General features: G+C 41.8%; 1 protein-coding gene across 1 annotated transcript in view; it reads left to right on the top strand.

The window, feature by feature from the left end:
• Positions 1-26,589, top strand: part of LOC311134992 (fatty acyl-CoA reductase 1-like) — a 46,151-nt gene extending 19,562 nt beyond the window's left edge. Inside the window, exons 3-12 of the mRNA XM_084168791.1 lie at positions 71-246; positions 10,117-10,296; positions 10,926-11,103; positions 11,211-11,255; positions 11,419-11,546; positions 11,671-11,738; positions 12,669-12,840; positions 18,714-18,843; positions 19,209-19,336; positions 22,127-26,589. Of these exons, the coding sequence (XP_084024917.1) occupies positions 71-246; positions 10,117-10,296; positions 10,926-11,103; positions 11,211-11,255; positions 11,419-11,546; positions 11,671-11,738; positions 12,669-12,840; positions 18,714-18,843; positions 19,209-19,336; positions 22,127-22,289 (1,368 nt within the window). The 3' untranslated portion in view covers positions 22,290-26,589. The remainder of the gene's footprint in view (positions 1-70; positions 247-10,116; positions 10,297-10,925; positions 11,104-11,210; positions 11,256-11,418; positions 11,547-11,670; positions 11,739-12,668; positions 12,841-18,713; positions 18,844-19,208; positions 19,337-22,126) is intronic.
• Positions 26,590-27,218: the final 629 nt, after the last annotated feature.

Genomic DNA, 27,218 nt, shown 5'->3' with positions numbered 1-27,218 from the left:
GTAGGCTAATTTTGATTTATTGGCTGTGAAAGTGGCATGAAGGAGTATTACAATTGTATTTGTTTTTCAGCTTTTTGACAGGTTACGAGATGAACAGCCAGACTTTGCTGAGAAGATAGTGGCTGTGAACAGTGACCTCACACTGCCAGAACTGGACCTGAGCAAAGAGGACCAGGAAACGCTTGCTGACTGCATCAACATAGTCTTCCACTGTGCTGCAACCATCCGATTCAACGAGCCTCTAAAGTGAGCCATTGTTTCTCTCCTGATACTGATTCTGCTCCCCAGATCGTTGTTTCACTTCTGCTCCCAGAACCTTGCTGGACAGTGCTGCACACACACACACAACCTGCATTCGGAAAGTATTGACCCCTTGACTTTTTCCACGTTTTGTTACGTTACAGCTTTATTCTAAAATAGATTAAATTAATTGTACTTCTCATCAATCTACACATAATACCCCACAATGACAAAGCGAAAATAGGTTTTTAGAAATTTTTGCAAATGTATTAATAATAAAAAAACAATACCTTATTTACATAAGTATTCAGTCCCTTTTGCTATGAGACTCAAAGTTGAGCTCAGGTGCATCCTGTTTCCATTGATCATCCTTGAGATGTTTCTTCAACTTGATTGGAGTCCACCTGTGGTAAATTCAATTGATTGGGCATAATTTGGAAAGGCACACACCTGTCTATATAAGGTCCCACAGTTGACAGTGCATGTCAGAGCGAAACTCAAGCCATGAGGTCGAAGGAATTGTCCGTAGAGCTTCCGAGACAGGATTGTGTCGAGGCACAGATCTGGGGAAGGGTACCAAAATGTTTCTGCAGCATTGAAGGTCCCCAAGAACACTGTGGCCTCCATCATTCTTAAATGGAAGAAGTTTGGAACCACCAAGACTCTTACTAGAGCTGGCCGCACGCTCAAACTGAGCAATCGGGGGAGAAGGGCCTCAGACTGGGGCGAAGGTTCACCTTCCAACAGGACAACGATCCTAAGCACACAGCCAATACAATGCAGGAGTGGCTTTGGGACAAGTCTCAGAATGTCCTTGAGTGGCCCTGACTTGAACCCGATCGAACATCTCTGGAGAGACCTGAAAATAGCTGTGCAGCGACGCTCCCCATCCAACCTGACAGAGCTTGAGAGGATCTGCAGAGAAGAAGGGGAGAAACTCCCCAAATACAGGCGTGCCAAGCTTGTAGCGGCATACCCAAGAAGACTCGAGGCTGTAATCTCTGCCAAAGGTGCTTCAACAAAGTACTGAGTAAAGGGTCTGAATACTTACGTAAATGTGATATTTCCGTTTTTAAATACATTTGCAAGATTTTCTAAAAACCTGTTTTTGCTTTGTCATTATGGGGTATTGTGTATAGATTGAGAGGGGGGAAAAACAACAATTTAATACATTTTAGAATAAGGCTGTAACGTAACAAAATGTGGAAAAAGTCAAGGGGTCTGAATACTTTCCGAATGCGCACATACATACATACATACATACATACATACATACATACATACATTACCAGTCAAAAGTTTGGACACCTACTCATTCAAGGGTTTTGATTTATTTTCACTATTTTCTACATCATAACTATGAAATAACACATATGGAATCATGTAGTAACCAAAAAAGTTTTAAAAAAATGAAATTATATTTGAGGTTCTTCAAAGTAGCCACCCTTTGCCTTGATGACAGCTTTGCACACTCTTGGCATTCTCTCAACCAGCTTCACCTGGAATGCTTTTCCAACAGTCTTGAAGGAGTTCCCACATGTGCTGAGCACTTGTTGGCTGCTTTTCCTTCACTCTGCGGTCCAACTCATCCCAAACCAGCTCAATTGGGTTGAGGTTGGGTGATTGTGAAGGCCAGGTCATCTGATCCAGCACTCCATATCTCTCCTTCTTGGTAAAATAGCCCTTACACAGCCTGGAGGTGTGTTTGGTCATTGTCCTGTTAAAAAACAAATGATAGTCCCACTAAGCGCAAACCAGATGGGATGGCGTATCGCTGCAGAATGCTGTGGTAGCCATGCTGGTTAAGTGTACCTTTGAATTCTAAATAAATCAGACAGTGTCACCAGCAAAGCACCCCCACACCATCACACCTCCTCCATGCTTCACAGTGGGAACCACACATGCGGAGATCATCCGTTCACCTACTCTGCGTGTCACAAAGATACAGCGGTTGGAACCAAAAATCTGAATCATCAGACCAAAGGACAGATTTCCACTGGTGTAATGTTCATTGCTCGTGTTTCTTGGCCCAAGCAAGTCTCTTCTTATTGGTGGCCTTTCATAGTGGTTTCTTTGCAGCAATTCGACCATGAAGGCCTGATTCACGCAGTTGATGTTGAGATGTGTCTGTTACTTGAACTCTGTGAAGCATTTATTTGGGCTGCAATTTCGAAGGCTAGTAACTCTAATGAACTTATCCTCTGCAGCAAAGGTAACTCTGGGTCTTCCTTTCCTGTGTCGGTCCTCATGAGAGCCAGATTCATCATAGCGCTTGATGGTTTTTGCGACTGCACTTGAAGAAACTTTCAAAGTTCTTGAAATGTTCCATATTGTCTGACCTTCATGTCTTAAAGTAATGATGGACTGTCGTTTCTCTTTGCTTATTTGAGCTGTTCTTGCCATAATATGGACTTAGCCTTATTTGGTAAAATACCATCTTCTGTATACCACCCCTACCTTGTCACAACACAACTGATTGGCTCAAACACATTAAGAATTAAATAAATTCCACAAATTAACTTTTAACAAGGCACACCTGTTAATTGAAATGCATTCCAGGTGACTACCTCAAGAAGCTAGTTGAGAGAATGCCAAGTGTGCACATGCAGCTAACAAAAACATATGGAAATATCTGATCTACTGAAATTACAACCAAATAATTGCAGCATTACCACAAAAATGGAAGGGGGAAAAGGTAAGGAACTTGTCTGTCGGCCCTGCATTAAAGAACATAATTTGTTAAAGAAAATTGTGATAAATAAAAAAGTATACCAGTTTCGTTTAAGGACCAAAGGATTGACAGCTGTCCCATATAGATTGCAAAATAGTTGGGAAGAGATTTTTGACTCACCGATTCCATGGCATGGTGTTTATGAACTGATACGCAAAACGACGCCGGATTCAAAACTTATAATGATTTTAATTGAAAAATTATATCAAAGTTTTGCTACCAATAGAATGTATCCCCCATATAAATAACAATCTTCCCAGCTCTGCAGATTTTGCTGCGAAGAGACGATCATTGTTTTGGTACTGTCCATTTGTAGCTTGTTTTTGATCACAGGTCCAGGAATGGCTGAAGGATTGCAATATTTACCTGGAGCTAACCCTGCAGATAGCACTACTGGGTGATCTGAAAAGTCATAGTAAATCGATCAATAATGTAATAATACTTTTAGCAATAATGTTTATTTTCAATTTACAATTGGTAGAAACAATGAAAAATAGAAAGGTTCAGAACTTTTGTGAAACATCACAGTACAGTTGAAAAATATATGGCAAATAGAAATCCAATATGGATGGTGTTAAGAGATAGATGGGTGGTGTTGAATGGAGCTGAAGGATGGGACTAATAACAACAAGATAACTATTGTAAAGCATGCTGTGTCCATAATAAGTATATACAGTGGGGAAACAGTGGGAAGCATGCTGTGTCCATAATGCGTATATAGGTTGTAGGTTGGGAGCTTTTGTGAAAGAGCACAGTTAGAAAGATATGGCATATACAGTGGGGAAAAAAAGTATTTAGTCAGCCACCAATTGTGCAAGTTCTCCCACTTAAAAAGATGAGAGAGGCCTGTAATTTCCATCATAGGTACATGTCAACTATGACAGACAAATTGAGGAAAAAAAATCCAGAAAATCACATTGTAGGATTTTTAATGAATTTATTTACAAATTATGGTGGAAAATAAGTATTTGGTCACCTACAAACAAGCAAGATTTCTGGCTCTCACAGACCTGTAACTTCTTCTTTAAGAGGCTCCTCTGTCCTCCACTCGTTACCTGTATTAATGGCACCTGTTTGAACTTGTTATCAGTATAAAAGACACCTGTCCACAACCTCAAACAGTCACACTCCAAACTCCACTATGGCCAAGACCAAAGAGCTGTCAAAGGACACCAGAAACAACATTGTAGACCTGCACCAGGCTGGGAAGACTGAATCTGCAATAGGTAAGCAGCTTGGTTTGAAGAAATCAACTGTGGGAGCAATTATTAGGAAATGGAAGACATACAAGACCACTGATAATCTCCCTCGATCTGGGGCTCCACGCAAGATCTCACCCCGTGGGGTCAAAATGATCACAAGAACGGTGAGCAAAAATCCCAGAACCACACGGGGGGACCTAGTGAATGACCTGCAGAGAGCTGGGACCAAAGTAACAAAGCCTACCATCAGTAACACACTACGCCGCCAGGGACTCAAATCCTGCAGTGCCAGACGTGTCCCCCTGCTTAAGCCAGTACATGTCCAGGCCTGTCTGAAGTTTGCTAGAGTGCATTTGGATGATCCAGAAGAGGATTGGGAGAATGTCATATGGTCAGATGAAACCAAAATATAACTTTTTGGTAAAAACTCAACTCGTCGTGTTTGGAGGACAAAGAATGCTGAGTTGCATCCAAAGAACACCATACCTACTGTGAAGCATGGGGGTGGAAACATCATGCTTTGGGGCTGTTTTTCTGCAAAGGGACCAGGATGACTGATCCGTGTAAAGGAAAGAATTAATGGGGCCATGTATCGTGAGATTTTGAGTGAAAACCTCCTTCCATCAGCAAGGGCATTGAAGATGAAACGTGGCTGGGTCTTTCAGCATGACAATGATCCCAAACACACTGCCCGGGCAACGAAGGAGTGGCTTCGTAAGAAGCATTTCAAGGTCCTGGAGTGGCCTAGCCAGTCTCCAGATCTCAACCCCATAGAAAATCTTTGGAGGGAGTTGAAAGTCCGTGTTGCCCAGCGACAGCCCCAAAACATCACTGCTCTAGAGGAGATCTGCATGGAGGAATGGGCCAAAATACCAGGAACAGTGTGTGAAAACCTTGTGAAGACTTACAGAAAACATTTGACCTGTGTCATTGCCAACAAAGGGTATATAACAAAGTATTGAGAAACTTTTGTTATTGACCAAATACTTATTTTCCACCATAATTTGCAAATAAATTCATTAAAAATCCTACAATGTGATTTTCTGGATATTTTTTCCTCATTTTGTCTGTAATAGTTGACGTGTACCTATGATGAAAATTACAGGCCTCTCTCATCTTTTTAAGTGGGAGAACTTGCACAATTGGTGGCTGACTAAATACTTTTTTTTCCCCACTGTAGGTTGAGAGCTTTTGTGAAAGAGCACAGTTGGAAAGATACATATAGAAGCAAACCGGATGGACATCATGAAAATGATCGGAGAGGTTGAGGGTAGAGGAAGTTCAGGAGTAAAAACAAACAAAATGGAATTGTTGTAAATAAAATGTATATAGTGTGTGTATATATAAGCTGGAGGTAGAGGCCTAAGAGTTGTTGTTCACTAGTTTACTCCAATTAGGGAAGGGGTGCTGGGGTTGGAAAGTAATAAAGGGAAATATATTGTTAAAAAGTGTTTTTGTGTGTACAGTTGAAGTCGGAAGTTTGCATACACCTTAGCCAAATACATTTAAACTCAGTTTTTCACAATTCCTGACATTTAATCCTAGTAAAAATTCCCTGTCTTAGGTCAGTTAGGATCACCACTTTATTTGAAGAATGTGAAATGTCAGAATAATTATTTTATTTCAGCTTTTATTTATTTCATCACATTCCCAGTGGGTCAGAAGTTTACATACACTCCAATTAGTATTTGGTAGCATTGCCTTTAAATTGTTTAACTTGGGTCAAACGTTTCGGGTAGCCTTCCACAGGCTTCCCACAATAAGTTGGGTGAATTTTGTCCCATTCCTCCTGACAGAGCTGGTGTAACTGAGTCAGGTTTGTAGGCCTCCTTGCTCGCACACGCTTTTTCAGTTCTGCCCACACATTTTCTATAGGATTGAGGTCAGGGCTTTGTGATGGCCACTCCAATACCTTGACTTTGTTGTCCTTAAGCCATTTTGCCACAACGTTGGAAGTATGCTTGGGGTCATTGTCCATTTGGAAGAACCATTTGCGACCAAGCTTTAACTTCCTGACTGATGTTTTGAGATGTTGCTTCAATATATCCACATCATTTTCCTTCCTCATGATGCCATCTATTTTGTGAAGTGCACCAGTCCCTCCTGTAGCTAAGCACCCCCACAGCATGATGCTGCCACCCCTGTGCTTCACGTTTGGGATGGTGTTCTTCGGCTTGCAAGCGCCCCCTTTTTCCTCCAAACATAACAATGGTCATTATGGCCAAACAGTTCTATTTTTGTTTCATCAGACCAGAGGACATTTCTCCAAAAAGTACGATCTTTGTCCCCATGTGCTGTTGCAAACCATAGTTTGGCTTTTTTATGGCAGTTTTGGAGCAGTGGCTTCATCCTTGCTGAGCGGCCTTTCAGGTTATGTCGATTATAGGACTCGTTTTACTGTGGATATACACTGCTCTAAAAAATAAAGGGAACACTTAAACAACACAATGTAACTCCAAGTCAATCACACTTCTGTGAAATCAATCTGTCCACTTAGGAAGCAACACTGATTGACAATGAATGTCACATGCTGTTGTGCAAATGGAATAGACAACAGGTGGAAATTATAGGCAATTAGCAAGACACCCCCAATAAAGGAATGGTTCTGCAGGTGGTGACCACAGACCACTTCTCAGTTCCTATGCTTCCTGGCTGATGTTTTGGTCACTTTTGAATGCTGGCAGTGCTTTCACTCTAGTGATAGCATGAGACGGAGTCTACAACCCACACAAGTGGCTCAGGTAGTGCAGCTCATCCAGGATGGCACATCAATGCGAGCTGTGGCAATAAGGTTTGCTGTGTCTGTCAGCGTAGTGTCCAGAGCATGGAGGCGCTACCAGGAGACAGGCCAGTACATCAGGAGACGTGGAGGAGGCCGTAGGAGGGCAACAACCCAGCAGCAGGACCGCTACCTCCGCCTTTGTGCAAGGAGGAGCAGGAGGAGCACTGCCAGAGCCCTGCAAAATGACCTCCAGCAGGCTACAAATGTGCATGTGTCTGCTCAAACGGTCAGAAACAGACTCCATGAGGGTGGTATGAGGGCCCGACGTCCACAGCCCGACGCTTACAGCCCATCACCGTGCAGGACGTTTGGCATTTGCCAGAGAACACCAAGATTGGCAAATTCGCCACTGGCGCCCTGTGCTCTTCACAGATGAAAGCAGGTTCACACTGAGCACGTGTGACAGACGTGACAGAGTCTGGAGACGCCGTGGAGAACGTTCTGCTGCCTGCAACATCCTCCAGCATGACCAATTTGGCGGTGGGTCAGTCATGGTGTGGGGTGGCATTTCTTTGGGGGGCCGCACAGCCCTCCATGTGCTCGCCAGAGGTAGCCTGACTGCCATTAGGTACCGAGATGAGATCCTCAGACCCCTTGTGAGACCATATGCTGGTGCGGTTGGCCCTGGGTTCCTCCTAATGCAAGACAATGCTAGACCTCATGTGGCTGGAGTGTGTCAGCAGTTCCTGCAAGAGGAAGGCATTGATGCTATGGACTGGCCCGCCCGTTCCCCAGACCTGAATCCAATTGAGCACATCTGGTCTCGCTTCATCCACCAACGCCACGTTGCACCACAGACTGTCCAGGAGTTGGCGGATGCTTTAGTCCAGGTCTGGGAGGAGATCCCTCAGGAGACCATCCGCCACCTCATCAGGAGCATGCCCAGGCGTTGTAGGGAGGTCATACAGGCACGTGGAGGCCACACACACTACTGAGCCTAATTTTGACTTGTTTTAAGGACATTACATCAAAGTTGGATCAGCCTGTAGTGTGGTTTTCCACTTTAATTTTGAGGGTGACTCCAAATCCAGACCTCCGTGGGTTGATAAATTTGATTTCCATTGATAATTTTTGTGTGATTTTTGTTGTCAGCACATTCAACTATGTAAAGAAAAAAGTATTTAATAAGATTATTTCATTCAGATCTAGGATGTGTTATTTTAGTGTTCCCTTTATTTTTTTGAGCAGTGTAGATACTTTTGTACCGGTTTCCTCCAGCATCTTCACAAGGTCCTTTGCTGTTGTTCTGGGATTGATTTGCACTTTTCGCACCAAAATACGTTCATCTCTAGGAGACAGAACGCGTCTCCTTCCTGAGCGGTATGATGGCTGCGTGGTCCCATGTTGTTTATACTTGCGTACTATTGTTTGTACAGATGAACGTGGTACCTTCAGGCGTTTGGAAATTGCTCCCATGGATGAACCAGACTTGTGGAGGTCTACAATTGTTTTTCTGAGGTCTTGGCTGATTTCTTTTGATTTTCCCATGATGTCAAGCAAAGAGGCACTGCGTTTGAAGGTAGGCCTTGAAATACATCCAAAGATACACCTACAATTGACACACATTATGTCCTCTGTAGCTGTATGGGTGGTCCTCTGTAGCTCAGCTGGTAGAGCACGGCGCTTGTAACGCCAAGGTAGTGGGTTCGATCCCCGGGACCACCCATATACAAAAAAATAAAATAATAATATGTAAGCACGCATGACTGTAAGTCGCTTTGGATAAAAGCGTCTGCTAAATGGCATATTATATTATTATTATTATATTATTATATAATTAGCCTATCAGAAGCTTCTAAAGCCATGTCATCATTTTCTGGAATTTTCCAAGCTGTTTAAAGGCACAGTCAACTTAGTGTATGTAAACTTCTGACCCACTGGAATTGTGATTAAGTGAAATAATCTGTCTGTAAACAATTGTTGAAAAATGACTTGTGTCATGCATAAAGTAGATGTCCTAACCGACTTGCCAAAACTATAGTTTGTTAACAAGAAATTTGTGGAGTGGTTGAAAATCAAGTTTTAATGACTACAACCTAAGTGTATGTAAACCTCCGACTTCAACTGTATATATGCGAGGAAAAAAAACATATGGGGGACAGGAAGTGATGCAGACAATTGCATTGATGGAAGTTACAATCTATCTGCAATATTAAAGCTGATCTACCCCCAAAAAATAAAAGTTTTGCACAATCATCAAGGCAAAGGGTGGCTACTTTGAAGAGTCTCAAATATAAAATATGTTTTGATTTGTTTAACACTTTTTTTGGTTACTACATGATTCCATATGTGCTATTTCATAGTTTAGATGTTTTCACTATTATTCTACAATGTAGAAAATAGTCAAAATAAAGAAACCCTTGAATGAGGAGGTGTCCAAATGTGTGTGTGTGTGTGTGTGTGTGTGTGTGTGTGTGTGTGTGTGTGTGTGTGTGTGTGTGTGTTACCAGTCAAAAGTTTGGACACCTACTCAGAAAAGAGAAACGACAGTCTATCATTACTTTAAGACATGAAGGTCAGTCAATACGGAACATTTCAAGAACTTTGAAAGATTCTTCAAGTGCAGTCGCAAAAACCATCAAGTGCTATTATGAATCTGGCTCTCATGAGGACCACCACAGGAATGGAAGACCCAGAGTTACCTCTGCTGCAGAGGATAAGTTCATTAGAGTTACTAGCCTCAGAAATTGCAGCCCAAATAAATGTTTCACAGAGTTCAAGTCACAGACACATCTCAACATCAACTGTTCAGATGGGACTGTGTTAATCAGGCCTTCATGGTCGAATTGCTGCAAAGAAACCACTACTAAAGGACACCAATAAGAAAAAGAGACCTGCTTGGGCCAAGAAACACGAGCAATGGACGTTAGACCGGTGGAAATGTGTCCTTTGGTCTGGAGTCCAAATTTGAGATTTTTGGTTCCAACTGCCGTGTCTTTGTGAGATGTGGTGTGGGTGAACGGATGATCTCTGCATGTGTAGTTCCCACCGCAAAGCATGGAGAAGGAGGAGGTGTTATGGTGTGGGGGTGCTTTGCTGGCGACACTGTCTGTGGTTTATTTAGAATTCAAGGCACACAAGTTCTAAAACTTTTGACCGTTAGTGTATATCGTTTCTGTAATTATGTTTTGTAAAATGTGTCTTTGTTCTCCTTCTTTCAGAGATGCTATGCTGCTGAATGTTCTAGCCACCCAGAAGATGGTGGCTCTGGCCCACAGAATGAAGCACTTGGAGGTGTTCCTCCACGTGTCCACAGCCTACGCCAACTGTGACCGAACACTCATTGAGGAAGTGGTTTACCCAACTCCTGTTGACTACAAGAAGCTCATCGACAGCCTAGAGTGAGAAAAGTTATTTGCAGATTGTAAGAGACGGAAGCCAAGAGTTTAGTAATTTACAACTTGCCGTGTTTGACTGAGAGGAAATGGAAATCATAGATAAGTATATTCTTTGCATCCTGTGGATTAGTTTGTAGTGGCTAATGCACAAGCTTGGTAGCTATCCCTTGAGGGTCTCTCAATATGTCACTGCATGGACTGAAACTGTGTGCCAACACAGGGAAGGTCTCTGATTTTAACCTTTATGGAGTTTGGTTACTTATTGAGTGGCACTCACTCATTTGTGGTAGGGCAATTGCAACTGTTAACAGGACATTTGCTTTACTCTAAATGTTAGGTGTGGCCTCTGACTGCTCTTGCAGGTGGTGCAATATGTCACACATGCACAACATGGTCACCAGTTGTGTGAAAGTCAGTGTTCTGTTCATGTAGGAATGTTTCCACCCCTAAGTATTACAGTAGGCGTTTGCTAATTTCTTCAGAGACATACATGTATGTGTGTGGGGGAAAGAGAATTTCAGAAATTTTATTTGGTTTGTGGTCTTGGGAATATATATTTGTATTTGAGCAATATGGCAGATAATTGACCTTTTTTTTTGTGGCTCTGTCTTCAATGTTTTCACGTTGGTTAGGTGGATGGATGAGAAGCTGGTCTCGGCGATGACCCCAGGGCTGATTGGAAAAAGGCCCAACACGTACACCTACACCAAGGCCATGGCTGAGTACCTGGTCCAGCAGGAGTGTGGAAACCTCAACGTGGCTATAATCAGGCCCTCTATAGTAGGGGCCAGTTGGAAAGAGCCATTCCCAGTGAGTCTTCTCATGTACTGAGCCGGCTGTCTTCTAAACTGTAGCTATACTGTAACTGACCTTGGTCAATTCTGCATGCTGTTCATAACATGTTTTTTCACTCTTAGGGTTGGATTGATAATTTCAATGGACCTAGTGGAATATTCATTGCAGTAAGTACCTTAGAAAAAGTGAAGTGTTCTCAATATGTAAAACGCTCAGAGATCGCAATAATGTGATCATGACCATTTCAAAAGTGTGGGTACTGATTTATAACCTGAGAAACCACTTTCCCATCATTTGGTAATGAACCTAGCACTTCTCTGCCCTGTATAGGCAGGAAAGGGCATCCTGCGCACCATGAGAGCGTCCAACAACGCGGTGGCTGACCTGGTGCCTGTGGACGTGGTCATCAATACCACACTGGCTGCTGCCTGGTACTCCGGCTCCCAGAGACACACCAGGTCAGTCTCCCACACACTGCAGCTGCCCTCTGTAGAGCTGGACCAAGAATGGGATTGTGAAATGCAAATATTCTTTCAGGTTTCTATGGAAGGCATTTTATTTTGTTCCCTTTTGTCCCCGCAGGCCTAAGAGCATATTGGTGTACAATTGCACGACAGGCAGCATCAACCCGTTCCACTGGGGTGAAGTTGGTATGAAACACTCATATCTTATCCAAATACACTCTTGCTGGATTTGTTCTCGGATGCTCCAACAAAGCCGAATGATAAATAATGATTATCAGTCATACTCTTGAGGGCCCACTCTTATCACTGTAGTGAATGTGAGTAGGTTTTGGTTTACTCAAACCCTCATTGGAGTGTTAGTCACCTCCCTGTAAATGACCTCTCCTGGATTTGTGTACAGTTTAGTCATTTAGCACGCACTCTAATTCAGAGTGACTTACAGTAATGAGTGCGTACATTTTCATACTTTCTCGTACTGGTCCCTCTTGGTAATCAAACCGACAACCCTGGCGTTGCAAGCACCATGTTATACCAACTGAGCCACACGGGATCCTGTGTACATAGTCTCTGAATGCTAGCCATCTGAGAAAGATCAACATTGTGGCAGGCTTAAAGGCAATAGGTAAACTATATAACATGACTGCTATTCTTGAAATGAAAAACTGTTCCAGTCTTAGTACAATATTTGTTTAGTGCATTAAAGACTGATGACATTTTCAAAGTGGCAGTTGTATAGTTCCCTTTAAGCTGTTAACCTGGTGGGTTTGTTGTAGTAAATGTCATATATTGTAAGTCAATATATTTGTTACTCATTTACCATAGATTTGTATGCTTTTAAAATATTTCAGGTGAAATCACTTTGTTGTTAACATAGGCTTACTTTGAAGTCCAGATTTGTGCCGTTGTTTTGTAATATCCCTAGTCTCCTGCAATAACTTGTATGGTTAAAAATAATAATTGTTAAAAGCACTTCAAAAGGTATTTTGTCTAAACCAAACATTTGGCTTTGTTGCTGCTTGTCGTACGCTTGCTGCTTCGATTGTTCTTTCCACTTTGGAGAAATGAGTGGTTGTGCCAACATTCCCCCTGTTGAACCCCTTACCTTTTGTCTCTTAGAGTACCATGTAATATCCACTTTCAAGAGGAACCCCCTCGAGCAGGCCTTCAGACGGCCCAATGTAAATCTCACAACCAATCACCTTATCAATCAGTACTGGATCGCTGTAAGCCACAAGGCACCAGCCTTCCTTTATGATCTCTGCCTCAGGATGACGGGAAGAGAGCCCAGGTAAATAACACCCCGCTCGGTCATACTCCATCTCCCTCCGCATTCTTACTCAGTGTAGCCCAATGTACTGAACATGTACCAGCGATGTTATGCTTCTGACCAGTGTCTGGGGGGGGGGTGTAAGGCTAAGGGTGCATAAGCCACCCATATACCTTTTAGAGATGGGTTCTGCACTCTTAGCCCTCTGTGTTACCTCAACGTGTCCTGGCATTGAATGTCCTTCCTCCTGTGATGTCATATACCTTTTAGAGATGGGTTCTGCACTCTTAGCCCTCTGTGTTACCTCAACGTGTCCTGGCATTGAATGTCCTTCCTCCTGTGATGTCATATTCTCTCTGCAGAGTACTGTATAAACATGACCTTCAAGACCAACCCCTTAGAGCAGGCTTTCAGGTGCCCCGATGTTAACCTGCGGTCCAACTCCTTTACCAATCAGTACTGGACCACAGTGAGTCACACTCTTCCCACCCTGCTGAATGACGGGTATCTCAGGGCCACGGGTCAGAAGCCCCAGTAAGGTCTACTACAGTGCCCGTGCCCTCTCAACCCCCTCTCCCCTCCACCACTGGGTGCAGGTTGTGTGGCATGGTGGGTGGGGGGAAGCAACGCCCTGACGTTTGCTCAACTTCATGGCATCGGAGTTCGCTGGCTGCTAACCTGCTACCGTGTCATCATGACAAGCATGGGTTCCTGTCCAAAGCATGCTTCAGGAACGTTTTATTTAAATAATTTATTTTGTCACACTTTTTGTTTGACCCTTTTTGCCTGGTACTGCATTTGTCATTTTTTTATGCAGTTGAACCATTTGGCTCTGATCAGATGTGAAATTTGTCCATTCACTTTTACTTTTGTGGAATATTTTTTGTGGAATATTTTTTTGGGGGTTACATTTTTGTTTTTCTTAGGCATGCCATTAAGTCTTCTGAAGTAACCTGGGAGTGATCTGTCCTCATCCTCGTCCTCCTCCACTCTTCAACCTTATCTCTCAAACAGAGGCACCAGGGAACTAGTTTAGACTAATACCATGTACCAAACACTTGTCCTTTATTCATTGACCCATCAACACTTCTATTCTTGGTAGCCCTATTCCTAGGCTTAATGAAGCACGTTGTGGGACAAATGGAATGCGCTGGCAGTAATTGACAATCTTACAAGCCAATGGAACTTGACCCTGTAAATGTATCAGTGAGTCATTGGGTGGACCTACTTAATCCCCACCTATTGTTTCATTAAACATCTAGGTCATGGTTCAGTCTAACCAAGTGTTTGGTACCCGATGTTTACAGTATTGGTCCCCACAAGTTGATCGTAAACCAGAAACATTTCAGCAATGATAAACATTTGTTAACACTTTTGAAAATTATTTGACAATTTGTCTGTCTGAAATGCATTTGGTTTAGTATACAACATATTCGAAGGGTGTTGTTAATAGATGGGGTTCCCACTCACTGAAAAAGGTAATACGTCAATGTTTGACTTTTTAAATGGTCCACCATGCATGTTTTGTCAGCTTCCTCTTGGTGCACAATGTATCATGGAGGGACTCTGAGCTCTGACTACATTTTACATTTTAGTCATTTAACAGACGCTCTTATCCAGAGCGACTTACAGTTAGTGAGTACATACATTTTCGTACTGCCTAGAATACTAGTATGCTTACACTCTTATCAGTGTTATATTCGTATATTATAGATTGCTGGATTCATGCCGTTCTTTATTTAAAGATGCACTATGCAGAAATCGCTCCGCCATTTCCTGGTTGCTAACAATAGTTTGCCTAATTTCAGTTTGTGACAAAACAAGCAAGTATAGTGTAGAGAATCATTGTACAATCTAAACCGCTGTGAAATAATACATTTTCCATAACCAATAATATTGTATTTTCAGCTGTTTGAAGCTAGTGTACCAAACCAAAAGTAAGACGCAAAAATGAAACTTAAGTACGGGAAGCATAGAAATAGTGCACATAGAACAGAACTACAGCTTCTTAGACTTGCTTTCAATGAAAATGACAGATTTATAACCCAAATGTCTATGTAAATTTGGTCGGGTAGCCCAAAACCGTACATATTGCAGCTTTAAAGCTGTGAAAGTGTGCAGGGGTCAGATGTTTGAAAATCTGAAGCGATGACATACCCTTACGTTTTATTCTGATATTTGTACAAATTTTGCTCAGAGGTCACCTTTTCCTTGTACAAAAAGACCAATAAGTTATTTTCATCCTTTGTTCCATTTTGGCCATTGTTTGCTTAACAGTTAGCTGGAGTTAGTTTCAATGTCAGTCAAGGGGAGGATTTAGTATATTTTTTAATCTAGTCCAGGGGAGGGTCATGCAATTGATGAAATTTCAATATTTCTCAGTGTTTTAGAATTGGTAGCTTATGAGGCTATATATCGATGTGTGCCCGATGCCACCCTCATCTCTGATTCACTGCTGGGCGCGCAATATCATTTGCGCCTATAGGTTATTTAGTGTAGCCTCAATCAAATTCATAGGCTATAGGCTACAAAATGCATGCTCGGAGAAGCACAGAGTAAAGTTAGATTTCTAAGATAGCTGCTGGGATGATGTAAATAAAACTAGGCTGCATTGCACACTGCAACGGATATTCCAAACCTGAGCCCCAGCCTGCTCTGCTCTTGCTGATCAAAAACCTTTTTGTGTGCTGCTTAACCAATGGCTGTGCTGTGTAGGGCTGCGGTGGCAGTTCAGGAGGAGAGTCAAAAGTTTATTCCGATGTTTTTGTTTGTCGATTAGGCGTAGTCTATGTTCTGCTCAGTTTGAGAAGGATAGCGCGAAGATGAGAAGGAGGACCGGAGATCAACTTTGATAGCTTGTTACTACTATAATTGATTTGATTTAAAACAATATGTTTCTTGCCCGTTTATGTATTTATCAAGAGTTTTTGACTTCACAATAAGCCAGATTCAGGTAACTTACATTGTGGCGCTGAAACTTGAAGCAGCAGCCGCGGCACCGTCAATCTGAAATGGACAGCTCATGGTGCTGAAAGTAGGCACATTCGAGTAGGCATAACTCATTTAAAGTCTTCATTTTAATTAGACTTTACTAACGAGGGCTTTGTGTTAGAGCCTATTTATTCCTATTTAAGAAATAAGAGGTAGGCCTACCTGTTTGACTGACGAAATTAGGCTATAGGCTGCTATATCCATAGATTTGTCGGTCAATTCCTCCGCCCACCATGCACTCTTTAAATAGCCTTCCTCTGGGTCAGTGAAGGGCTGTTAAGTTACAACCAAGACACTAATTGAGGTGGTATGAGAGTGTCATAGGCCTATCTTTTTTTATTAAAGAAAATTGTAAAAATCACACCCTTGTTAGCTTAAGATTTTGAAGAAAATGAAACTGATCAGATTTATATATAGTGATCTATAACAGCGCTTTGGACGACCGATGTTTTATGCTATAAACAAGCTTTAAAATACCTGGGAAAGATGTGACTGACGCATATGGGGGATGTCATTGTTTCCTTTCTTTGACGTTCAAAGGCTGACTTTGCGTGGGAAGTAATTTAATTCTGTCACTATCAATTGATTTTAAGCTATTCACTTTCTGTACAATAGAAGACATTTTAAACCAGACAGCTTTTAGGGAAACACTTGTGACCTCTTGTTGGGTTAAGCCATGGACAAAGAGTAGCCAGCAGTTAAAGCTTACATTTTTCTGCGTCGGTAGGCCTACTCTGTCTGGGGTGGCAAGGTTGGCCTAACTTTTGAAAGTACCAGGCTCCTAATGACGTCTCGATTTTAATTATTTGCAAACAAGACATACTGATTTTGCATTGTATACATATGATAAGGTGAACACACAGGCCTCTTTCTGTCCATTCTTAGCCTGTAATTTCAGTAATTTGTGTGGTATTCATATTCTGATATGTGGAATTATGTAGAATTGCATGAAATGTTTATAAAATACAAATACGATGCAATTATTTTACTATAAAGGAGATATTTCCACCCCTACTCTTGGTCAAATATATTTTACTGAAGGGAGGGCCATCCATTTTCATTTCGGAGGGGTCACATTTTTTCCATGTAACCCTTATTATAAATAACGTTAGCAAAGAGCAATTTCTCAAGCAAGAATTTATCTAGAACTGTTTGTCACCAGGCAGGCCAAAACTCCATCACACCAAAACGGGCAGAAATTTCAGGCGGTCTTTTCAAAACTGCTCCTACACCAAATGGACATTATCAGAATTTTTTACATTTCACAGTATTATTCCAACCTCATACAGTGCCTTCAGAAAGTATTCACATCCCTTGACTTTTTCCACATTTTTGTTGGTACAGCCTGAATTTAAAATTGATTACGTTTAGATTTAGTGACACTGATCTACACACAATACCCCACAATGTCAAATGTGATTTTATTTTTTTATTTTTTTTACAAATAACTGAAATGTCTTGAGTCAGTAAGTATTCAACCTTGTTATGGCAAGCCTAAATACGCTCAGGAGTAAAAATGTGCTTATGTTGCATGGACTCAATAATAGTGGTTAACATTACATTTTTTATGATTACCTCATCTCTTTACCCCACACACACAATTATCTGTAAGGTACCTCAGTCGAGTAGTGCATTTGAAACACAGATTCAGCCACAAAGACCGGGGAGGTTTTCCAATGCCTTGCAAAGAAGGGCACCTATTGGTAGATGGGTAAAACATTAAATCAAAGCAGACACTGAATATCCGTTTGAGCAGGGTGAAGTTATTAATTACACTTTGGATGGTGTATCAACAAACCCAGTCACTACAAAGATACAGGCGTCCTTCCTAACTCAGTTGCCGGAGAGGAAGGAAACTGCTCAGGGATTTTACAATGAGGCCCATGGTGACTTTAAAAACAGTTAGAGTTTAATGGCTATGATAGGAGAACTGAGGATGGATCAACAACATTGTAGTTACTCCACAATACTAACCTAATTGACAGTCTGTACAGAATAAAAAATATTCCAAAACATGCATGCTGTTTGCAATAAGGCACTAAAGTAATACTGCAAAACATATGGCAAAGAAATAAACTTTTTGTCCTGAATATAAAGCATTATGTTTGGGGCAAACACAACACATCACTGAGGACCACTCTTCCTATTTTCTAGCATGGTGGTGGCTGCATCATGTTATGGATATGCTCGTCATCGGCAAGGACTTGGGAGATTTCTTTGGGATAAAAAAAAGAAACGTAATGGAGCTAAACACAGGCATAATCCTAGAGAAAAACCTGCTTGTCTGCGTTCCAACAGACACTGGGAGACACATTCTCCTTTCAGCAGGACTATGACCTAAAACACAAGGCCAAATATACAATGGAGTTGCTTACCAAGACGACATTGAATGTTCTTGAGTAGCCTAGTTACAGTTTTGACTGAAATCGGCTTAAAGATCCAGGGCAAGACTTGAAAATGGCTGTGTAGCAATGATCAACAACCAACTTGACAGGGCAAATATTGTACAATCCAGTTGAGCAAAGCTCTTAGACTTACCCAAAAAGATGCACAGCTGTAATCGCTGCCAAAAGTGATTCTAACATGTGTTGACTCAGGGGGTTGAATACTTATCTAATCAAGATACTGTATATTAGTGTTTCATTTTTCCTGAATCTTAAAAAAAATATATGATTTTTATTTTGTAAAAAAACTACTTTTTACATCCATTTTAATCCCAATTTGTAACACAACAAAATGTGGAAAAAGTCAATGGGTGTGACGGTATTCTGTGTGTAAAACAAATGAAAACCTTGCTTTTGACTGCACTGGGCTTTTAAGGGGAAAAGACTGCACTGTGCTGTCGGCTCTGTGCCAGCTTTACCTTCCTAATACCTGCCTCTTCCCTGTTACCACCACGGCAGGATGATGAAGACCATTACAAGGCTGCACAGGGCCATGATGGTGCTGGAGTACTTCACCAGCCACTCGTGGGTGTGGAAAACTGACAACGTCACCATGCTCATGAACCAGATGGGCGCTGATGACAAGAGGGTACACTTTAAATCCACCCACCAGTCACACACACACAAACACACTTGTAGGACGCACATATACACACACTTCTAGGACACACACACAAACTTGTGTAGGGCACGCACACTGGTAGGGTGGCAGACAGACGAATGGCGTATGTTTGAGATTGTAGCCGACGCACAATTGAATAATTCATCTTGGTTTTGAATGGAGTAATTGTGTTGGATAGTCAGGGCCTGGCTGAAATGTACAGTGAATATACGTTGGTCCAACAGAAACCTAGTGATAACATGTTTCAGATTGTACTTTTGTAGACATTTTTCCTCTACTACAAACTTGCTATCCTTACAATATGAAATGCTCTTGATGTTCTTTTAATCCAGACATTCAACTTTGACGTGCGACAGCTGAACTGGGCAGAGTACATGGAGAACTACTGCATGGGGACAAAGAAGTATGTCCTGAACGAGGCTGAGTCCGGCCTGCCAGCTGCACGCAAACACATCAACAAGTAAGATAAATGTCTATCTGCATGTGTTTTTGTACAACAGAATTACAGTGCCAAGGTTTATTAACACAACCAACAATACATACAAATCATAACTCCAGATACACACCCTGACTAGGGCTTAGAGGACACACACAATGAATTAGTAGCAGGGCAATAAATAATACTAAGTATCCTAGACTTAAGCCTTGCATGTAAAACACTTCTAGGAGAATCTCATGCAAACTTCAGATAAAGTACACTGAGGCCAGTTCATTAGGTACACCACTCCATTCACAATTTTTTTTCAGCTCTTACAGACATGAGTCACGTGGCCGTGGCTTGCTATATAAAGCAGGCATCGAGGCATTCAGTTACTGTTCGATTGAACGTTAGAATGGGCAAAATGAGTGACCTAAGTAACTTTGAGCGTGGTATGATTGCCTGTGCCAGGCTTGATCCAAGTTTACCTTAAATGTCCCTTGCCCAGGCGAGGGAGAGTGATGATCGGAAAGGCATCGTCCTTGGGTGAAATCTTGAAATTGAGCGTTTTATAGGCTCCTCACTACGAGACTAAGCCAATTTGCCAACGCTAAAATCAATGTAATCTATAGAGTCATAATTTTGTCTGAAATGCTGAAAATGCAGCCATGTTGCTTAAATTTGACACTTCGCAGCCACCAGAGTATGACACGTGACTACAGTTTGCATTGAATTGTGGATCATATCAACCCCACAAGTGATCAAAGTTCTTCACTCGCTCCCTCAAGCTAAATCGAGGGCCGAGGGGGCAACGTTAGTGAATTGGACGTCCACTTAAAATGGCAATCAAACTGCATCCGGTTTCGACTGGGATTTCCCCCAAGGGAAAGTGGCTAGCGCGAGGGCTGAGGGGGTAAAAATAATGTGTTTGGACTGCAGCCCAATTGAGCAACGTTTCCATGCCCCAAAGAATTCAGGCTGTTCTGGAGGCAAGGGGGGTCCGACCTGGTACTAGATGGGTGTACCTAATAAACTGACCACTGAGTGCACACTCAAGATGAAACACTTTGAAAGATGGTAACACATTTGTGATAATTAGCATGCAAAAGCACACACATTAATTCATAAGGCTGTTCTATAATCAAAATAGCCCCTCCAAAAGACAGCCAGCCCTGGAGGAAGTGGGGAAGTGGTGACAAATAAGACAGATATTCAAAGACTTACAAGGACAATTAGTCTGCCTGCCAAGACAACCCCAAATCTTTTGCCTGAATACCAGCTCATTCGCTTAGGGTGGACTAGACCAAAACATCAGACTCTTACCATGGTTACTCAATGGATTTTCAGTCTGACCGAAGTCGCCCTAAAAAAGATGCAATAGTCTCTACAAGCCAAAATGTTGAATGCAATATTTACACTTACTGTACCGGTTGTACATGCTGTGGGTCCTTTTGGCGGTAGGAGGTGGAGATGGGGGATCCACAGGAAAGTGTTGTTTACCCAACTTTTTGCGGCACCGGTAGGTTCTGTCGCTTGTATTTTCAAACTCTTGACGCATTGCACAATATGTAAACAATAGCCGAATGTAACCAAACGTAGTCGACCAAAGCACGTTTACTCGCAATCAGCTGGAAGTGTTTGCCTTTCTGTCTGGTTCAGTTAGGCTCGGGCCATATTGTGCAAGTGTTTGTCATGTGCGAATTGCATCAATATTGAAAATACAAACCGGAAATACAAACCGATATACAGACCAGCGTACTGAAGGTCGGGTTGATAACACTTCCCTGTGGATATTTTGTATCAGATGACCTCTGACATAGGGACAAAATGGGCAGACAGTGGGTAAATGAAGGGACTGTTCGGGAATGCTGAGCCTACATGTTAGACGTGTGTGTCAGTATTTCATGCTCGGATTGTAAAAGAGGCTACTACCTACCTAATGTAAGGGACACGAACTAAGGTTAAACCTAACACGATAAGAGCAACGAAAGGATTCTCCAACGCTCTCTTTAAAGTTGATAAGCCATACCCTTTCCCGGTCTGCACAACTATGAATAGGGCTTCAATGCCGAGTCTCTCAGACGGCGTTGAGCGCTTCTCTAAAACAGCATCGAACACGTCACCGACACGCAAATCATTGTCTTACATGGCTGTTGTTTAGGTGAGTAAGCGGTAAAGCATTCTGAGAGAAAGAAACAGAAGTTAGCCTACCCAAACGTTTGACAGAGTTTGACAAACACAGCCAACTGGGTGAACAGGGATGTGCACCGTTCCCTGTCCTCCGAGGAAGAACCAAAGATGCCTTGAGGAAGGTTCTGCTCAGGTATTTGACATTACTCACCTCATACCACCCACTAGGTGCCACTGGCTACAATAAGAACTATCCTCTTATTAAAAATGCCCAAGTGATCTTGAATAATTAATTGTCATGGCTTTGACATGGTATTTTTCTGTTCTATGATGCACACGTTTCTTTCCGTTTTTTGGGATCACTAGCAAATCCCAATGTTTCCCTAGTATCCTCTGCTCTATAATTAATTGTTGCTCACAAAATTCAAAGGGTAAATCTCTATTGCATGTGACATCAGGAAAATTTATCTTTTAAAGGGTTACTCCTATTCCTGCTAAATTGTATTGCAGCAGATACATTTTCCTAGCGTAGTGGATGTATTTACTAATCTCCTGAGAATGCAGGTGAATGCCTCTCTACATGCAAGCTACCATGAACACGTCATTGTATTTCTTCAGTTACCTCAAACTGATCTCCATGGCAACTAGGCCCTGTTCATATAAAAAAAAGATGTATGTCTGTCATCCTTTTGTATGTTTCAGGTTGAGGAACATCCGCTACACGTTCAACACGGTCCTGGTCGTGTTCATCTGGCGAGTGTTCATCGCGCGGTCCCAGATGGCCAGGAACATCTGGTACTTTGTGGTCAGCCTCTGCTTCAAGTTCCTGTCCTATTTCCAAGCGTCCAGCACCATGAAATGCTGAGGCCACGTGGTGTAGTCAACCTGACCCCGTCCATCCACCCTCCTCAACCCAGCAACCCCAGTCTAGTCCGCCTTCTCTCCCTCCTGACCAGCCCCCCTTCAGAGACAGAAGCTATGTATCCGACAAGGCTTTGCAAATCCTGGAACTAATTTGAGTCACTTAATCTACTGTATGTGATATGTCCCATTCTCTTTGCAGTGTGATCCCTGATGTGGGGGGTTGTACTGCATTTGACTAAGCATGACTCTAATCAGACCCCAGGTCCTGTGACGCTCCCCTTGCACATTGATAGTCAGCCAGACAGAGTTATTGATGCCTAGGTTGGTTGTCATGGAGATGGAGCACTGCTTTGCTGACTGTCCCCAGGGTGGTCAGGCGGTGGCTTTGATTTAATGCTTTAAATTTTCCTGCTTGAATGGGGTGAAGGCACCCATATACTGTATGCTTGATGGTGGCAATGACTAATTCCCAATGACATGATCAAGCACAAGGTAGATATAACGGGATGGCTTTTTACAGTGCCTAAAAGGTATGATTATCCTGCATCAGCTGACTTTGCAGAGCTGGGTTTTTTTCTTTTTTGTTGCATTTGTTTTTTCTTTCATTTTTATGTTGCATTCAAACAATTTCTGACTGGACTGTCCGCTTATGATTCTGGCCCAAATACCTCTTGGCTCATGTAGCTCAGATCAGGCAACTGCTCTGAGGATTAGATTTTGGGGAGTTTGTGTATTCTAGGGTCTCTTACACTGCTTTCACTGAGAACAGCTTTTAGAAATGCGCATCTACAGTTGAAGTCGGAAGTTTACATACACTTAGGTTGGAGTCATTAAAACTTGTTTTTCAACCACTCCACAAATGTGTTGTTAACAAACTATAGTTTTGGCAAGTCGGTTAGGACATCTACTTTGTGGGTGACACAAGTAATTTTTCCAACAATTGTTTACAGACAGATTCTTTCACTTATAATTCACTGTATCACAATTCCAGTGGGTCATACACTAAGTTGACTGTGCCTTTGAACAGCTTGGAAAATTCCAGAAAATGATGTAATGGCTTTAGAAGCTTCTGATGTGTGTACGTGTGAATGTATTTCAAGGCCTACCTTCAAACTCAGTGCCTCTTTGCTTGACATCATGGGAAAATCAAAAGAAATCAGCCAAGACCTCAGAAAAAAAATGGTAGACCTCCACAAGTCTGGTTCATCCTTGGGAGCAATTTCCAAACGCCTGAAGGTACCACGTTCATCTGTACAAACAATAGTACGCAAGTATAAACACCATGGTACCACGCAGCCGTCATACCGCTCAGGAAGGTGACGCGTTCTGTCTCCTAGAGAGGAACGTTCTTTGGTGCGAAAAGTGCAAATCAATCCCAGAACAACAGCAAAGGACCTTGTGAAGATGCTGGAGGAAACGGGTACAAAAGTATCTATATCCACAGAAAAATTAGTCCTATATCGACATAACCTGAAAGGCCGCACAGCAAGGAAGAAGCCAATGCTCCAAAACCGCCATAAAAAAGCCAGACTACGGTTTGCAACTGCACATGGGGACAAAGATTGTACTTTTTTGGAGAAATGTCCTCTGGTCTGATGAAACAAAAAAATTGCCATTATGTTTGGCCATAATGACATCATTATGTTTGGAGGAAAAAGGGGGTGGCTTGCAAGCCAAAGAACACCATCTCAACCGTGAATCACGGGGGTGACAGCATCATGCTGTGGGGGTGCTTTCCTGCAGGAGGGACTGGTGCACTTCACAAAATAGATGGCCTCATGAGGAAGGAAAATGATGTGGATATATTGAAGCAACATCTCAAGACATCAGTCAGGAAGTTAAAGCTTGGTCGCAAATGGGTCTTCCAAATGGACAATAACCCCAAGCATACTTCCAAAGTTGTGGCAAAATGGCTTAAGGGCAACAAATTCAAGCTATTGGAGTGGCCATCACAAAGCCCTGACCTCAATCCTATGGAAAATGTGTGGGCAGAACTGAAAAATCGTGTGCGAGCAAGGAGGCCTACAAACCTGACTCAGTTACACCAGCTCTTTCCGGAGGAATGGGCCAAAATTCACCCAACTTATTGTGGGAAGCTTGTGGAAGGCTACCCGACCCGTTTGACCCAAGTTAAACAATTTAAAGGCAATGCTACCGACTACTAATTGAGTGTATGTAAACTTCTGACCCACTGGGAATGTGATGAAAGAAATAAAAGCTGAAATAAGTCATTCTCTCTACTATTATTCTGACATTTCACATTCTTAAAATAAAGTGGTGATCCTAACTGACCTAAGACGGGGAATTTGTACTAGGATTAAATGTCAGGAATTGTGAAAACTGAGTTTAAATGTATTTGGCTAAGGTGTATGTAAACCTCTGACTTCAACTGTATGTCCATTTTAAAATAACGAGTAACTGTTTTTCCCCATGTTGGTCAATGTCACGGGCATATATTTAACTGTCTGGAATTGGAGTGTTGTGTTCTGCTTATGTATGTCACATGTTTTATCTAGTTTGGGATACTCCATGCATGGGAGAGTCCTCTCCTCTTTCCATCCGAACACCTTTATCTTTGTGTCTTGCTATAACTTTCAAAGGTGGTCTTTATCCAATATTTGCCTGGGTAGGTGATGTTTTTTACTTGTCCCTTTTCCATGTTGTCTTGTACATATTGTCTACGATGTTGGACTTACAGTACACTTTCCTGTGGTAGTACGCTGCATGACTTTCATTCGGAGTGTCCATTTGTCATATAGTCACTTATACCTACCATAGATGTTTGGCCAGATTGTAAGATAGTCCTTTGATCTGTGCTCACATGATCTGTTGGGAATAAGATTAATAAGTAATCCACTTTCCGGGAGGTTTGTATGAATTGTGCCTGACTTGTCTATTACAAAATATTAGAGGTTCGTCACTAGTTACCACAGCCAAAGAGTTCTACAATTTCTCCTCTTAAAATAGGATTTTAAACCTAACCTTGATCACACTGCCAGCCTTATGCCTAACCTTAAATGAAGACCAAAAAGCACGTTTTTGTTTTCATGAACTTTTACGATATTTTGACTTTGTGGCTGTGCTAGCTAGTGGAAACCGAAAAAGAGCAATCGGATCTATGTTTTCTAATCAGTTTGTGTACAACTCTATTTAGGTAGACTTCAAGATCTGACTTAAAGTATTTTTATGCTATTAAACAAAATAATTAATATTACATGGCTATTTATTTACTAAAGAGAAAAGCTTGAGGAAACAAATTCACCTGATCCAACTTCAGCTGCTGCATACCATTTTACTTGTGGGATTTACTGCATTATGTTTAAACTGTTTTATTTACATTTACATTTTAGTCATTTAGCAGACGCTCTTATCCAGAGCGACTTACAGTTAGTGAGTGCATACATCATACATTTTTTTCATACTGGCCCCCCGTGGGAATCAAACCCACAACCCTGGCTTTGCAAACGCCATGCTCTACCAACTGAGCTGCATCCCTTTTTATCAATTCTATTGTCAGTTCTTTTAAGTGTACAATTTTTCTCAGAATAGTTAATAGAGCCTGACTCTTTGCACAGCTTACTAAACTGCCTGATTCCTGAAAATTAAGGGAATACTGTAGTTGCTTCTATTTTAATATGAATTAACAACTTGACATGTCCGTTGTAATAACTTTTTTTTAAGCATTTTGAAAGGGATCCTTACTTTCACTTTTTTAATCCATTTTCTGTGTTTGATTTGAAGATTTTAGTGTTTAATAGTGTTGTTGTTTTTTTCTGTTGTGGCTTGCTATTATTCTTGTATAGTATTGTTAAACTTGTCTTGCAATGGAACAGCCAATTCAGGGTTTCCTAGGAGCTTGTCTTGCCATTGAAGAAATAAGGAAGTGGAGCAGACCATTTCTACTGCTTCCTTTTATGTTGCTAGGGATTCATATTACTGGATCATTGCACATCTGTAACTTTTACATTCATTCTGGTTTTACAGCATCATATCCCAATACCGTCTGGACAGAAATTTTGATTTAAATTAATATATTCCTCTTGCCTTTTGTCTGCACATTTTTTTTAGTTGTCCTGTTTCCTCTTTTATAGTTGTAGAATGTAGTCCCCTAGAAAGAACTGTACCCTCTAACCAATTTGTTGTCTTTACCATGACTGTCAGTTAATGTTCCAGAGTATGCGCTCTGCATATTTCATGGAGGGTTTAAAAGCTCTTTCCACAGTCAAGGTAAATGTTTAAAAAATCAATGGGTGCCTTTTGTTTGTAAACCAAAAAGAAGGAATAAACTCTGTTAAATCCTGTTTGTGGGAAGTTTTGTTGTTCTTAACTCTATTTTATGTTGTGCGGTTGAAAAATAACTTGCCATAGCTTTGTTCTTAAAAGCTTTTTCTTACTCCAGTGGTCACCCCTAGGTAGAGAGGAGCTGGTAATACTGCTTGATCATTCCAGTAATACTTCTAATTTGGTGGGTGCTTATTTGTCCCATTTCACACAAGTGTGTATTTATACGTGTGTGTGTGTGTGAATTGGAAATGTGTTTTTTGCATATCCCAAATCCCCCTGAGACGCCCTCGGAGACTGGGGTCACAGCCAGGGTCTGACATTATCAACGGCAACCCTGGAGCAATTCTCAAGGGACACACTTTTTTCACCTTCGAGGTCCAGAGTTGAGTTTGATGGATCTAGAATGTCATTGTATGCTGTAGCGTTAAGATTTCCCTTCACTGGAACTAAGGGGCCTAAACCATGAAAAACAGCCCCAGACCATGATTCTTCCTCCACCAAACTTTACAGTTGGCACTGCATTCGGGTAGGTAGCGTTCTCCTGGCATCAGCCAAACCCAGATTTGTCCGTCGGACTGCCAGATGGTGAAGCATGAGCGTTTCCACTGCTCCAATGGCGGCGAGATTTACACCAATCCAGCCGCCG

The sequence above is a fragment of the Coregonus lavaretus genome (genome assembly GCF_964263955.1).
Source record: "Coregonus lavaretus genome assembly, chromosome: 9".
In the NCBI taxonomy this organism is placed as follows: domain Eukaryota; kingdom Metazoa; phylum Chordata; class Actinopteri; order Salmoniformes; family Salmonidae; genus Coregonus; species Coregonus lavaretus.
Note: the sequence above shows the minus strand (reverse complement) of the source record. Positions and strands in the feature narration are given on the sequence as shown.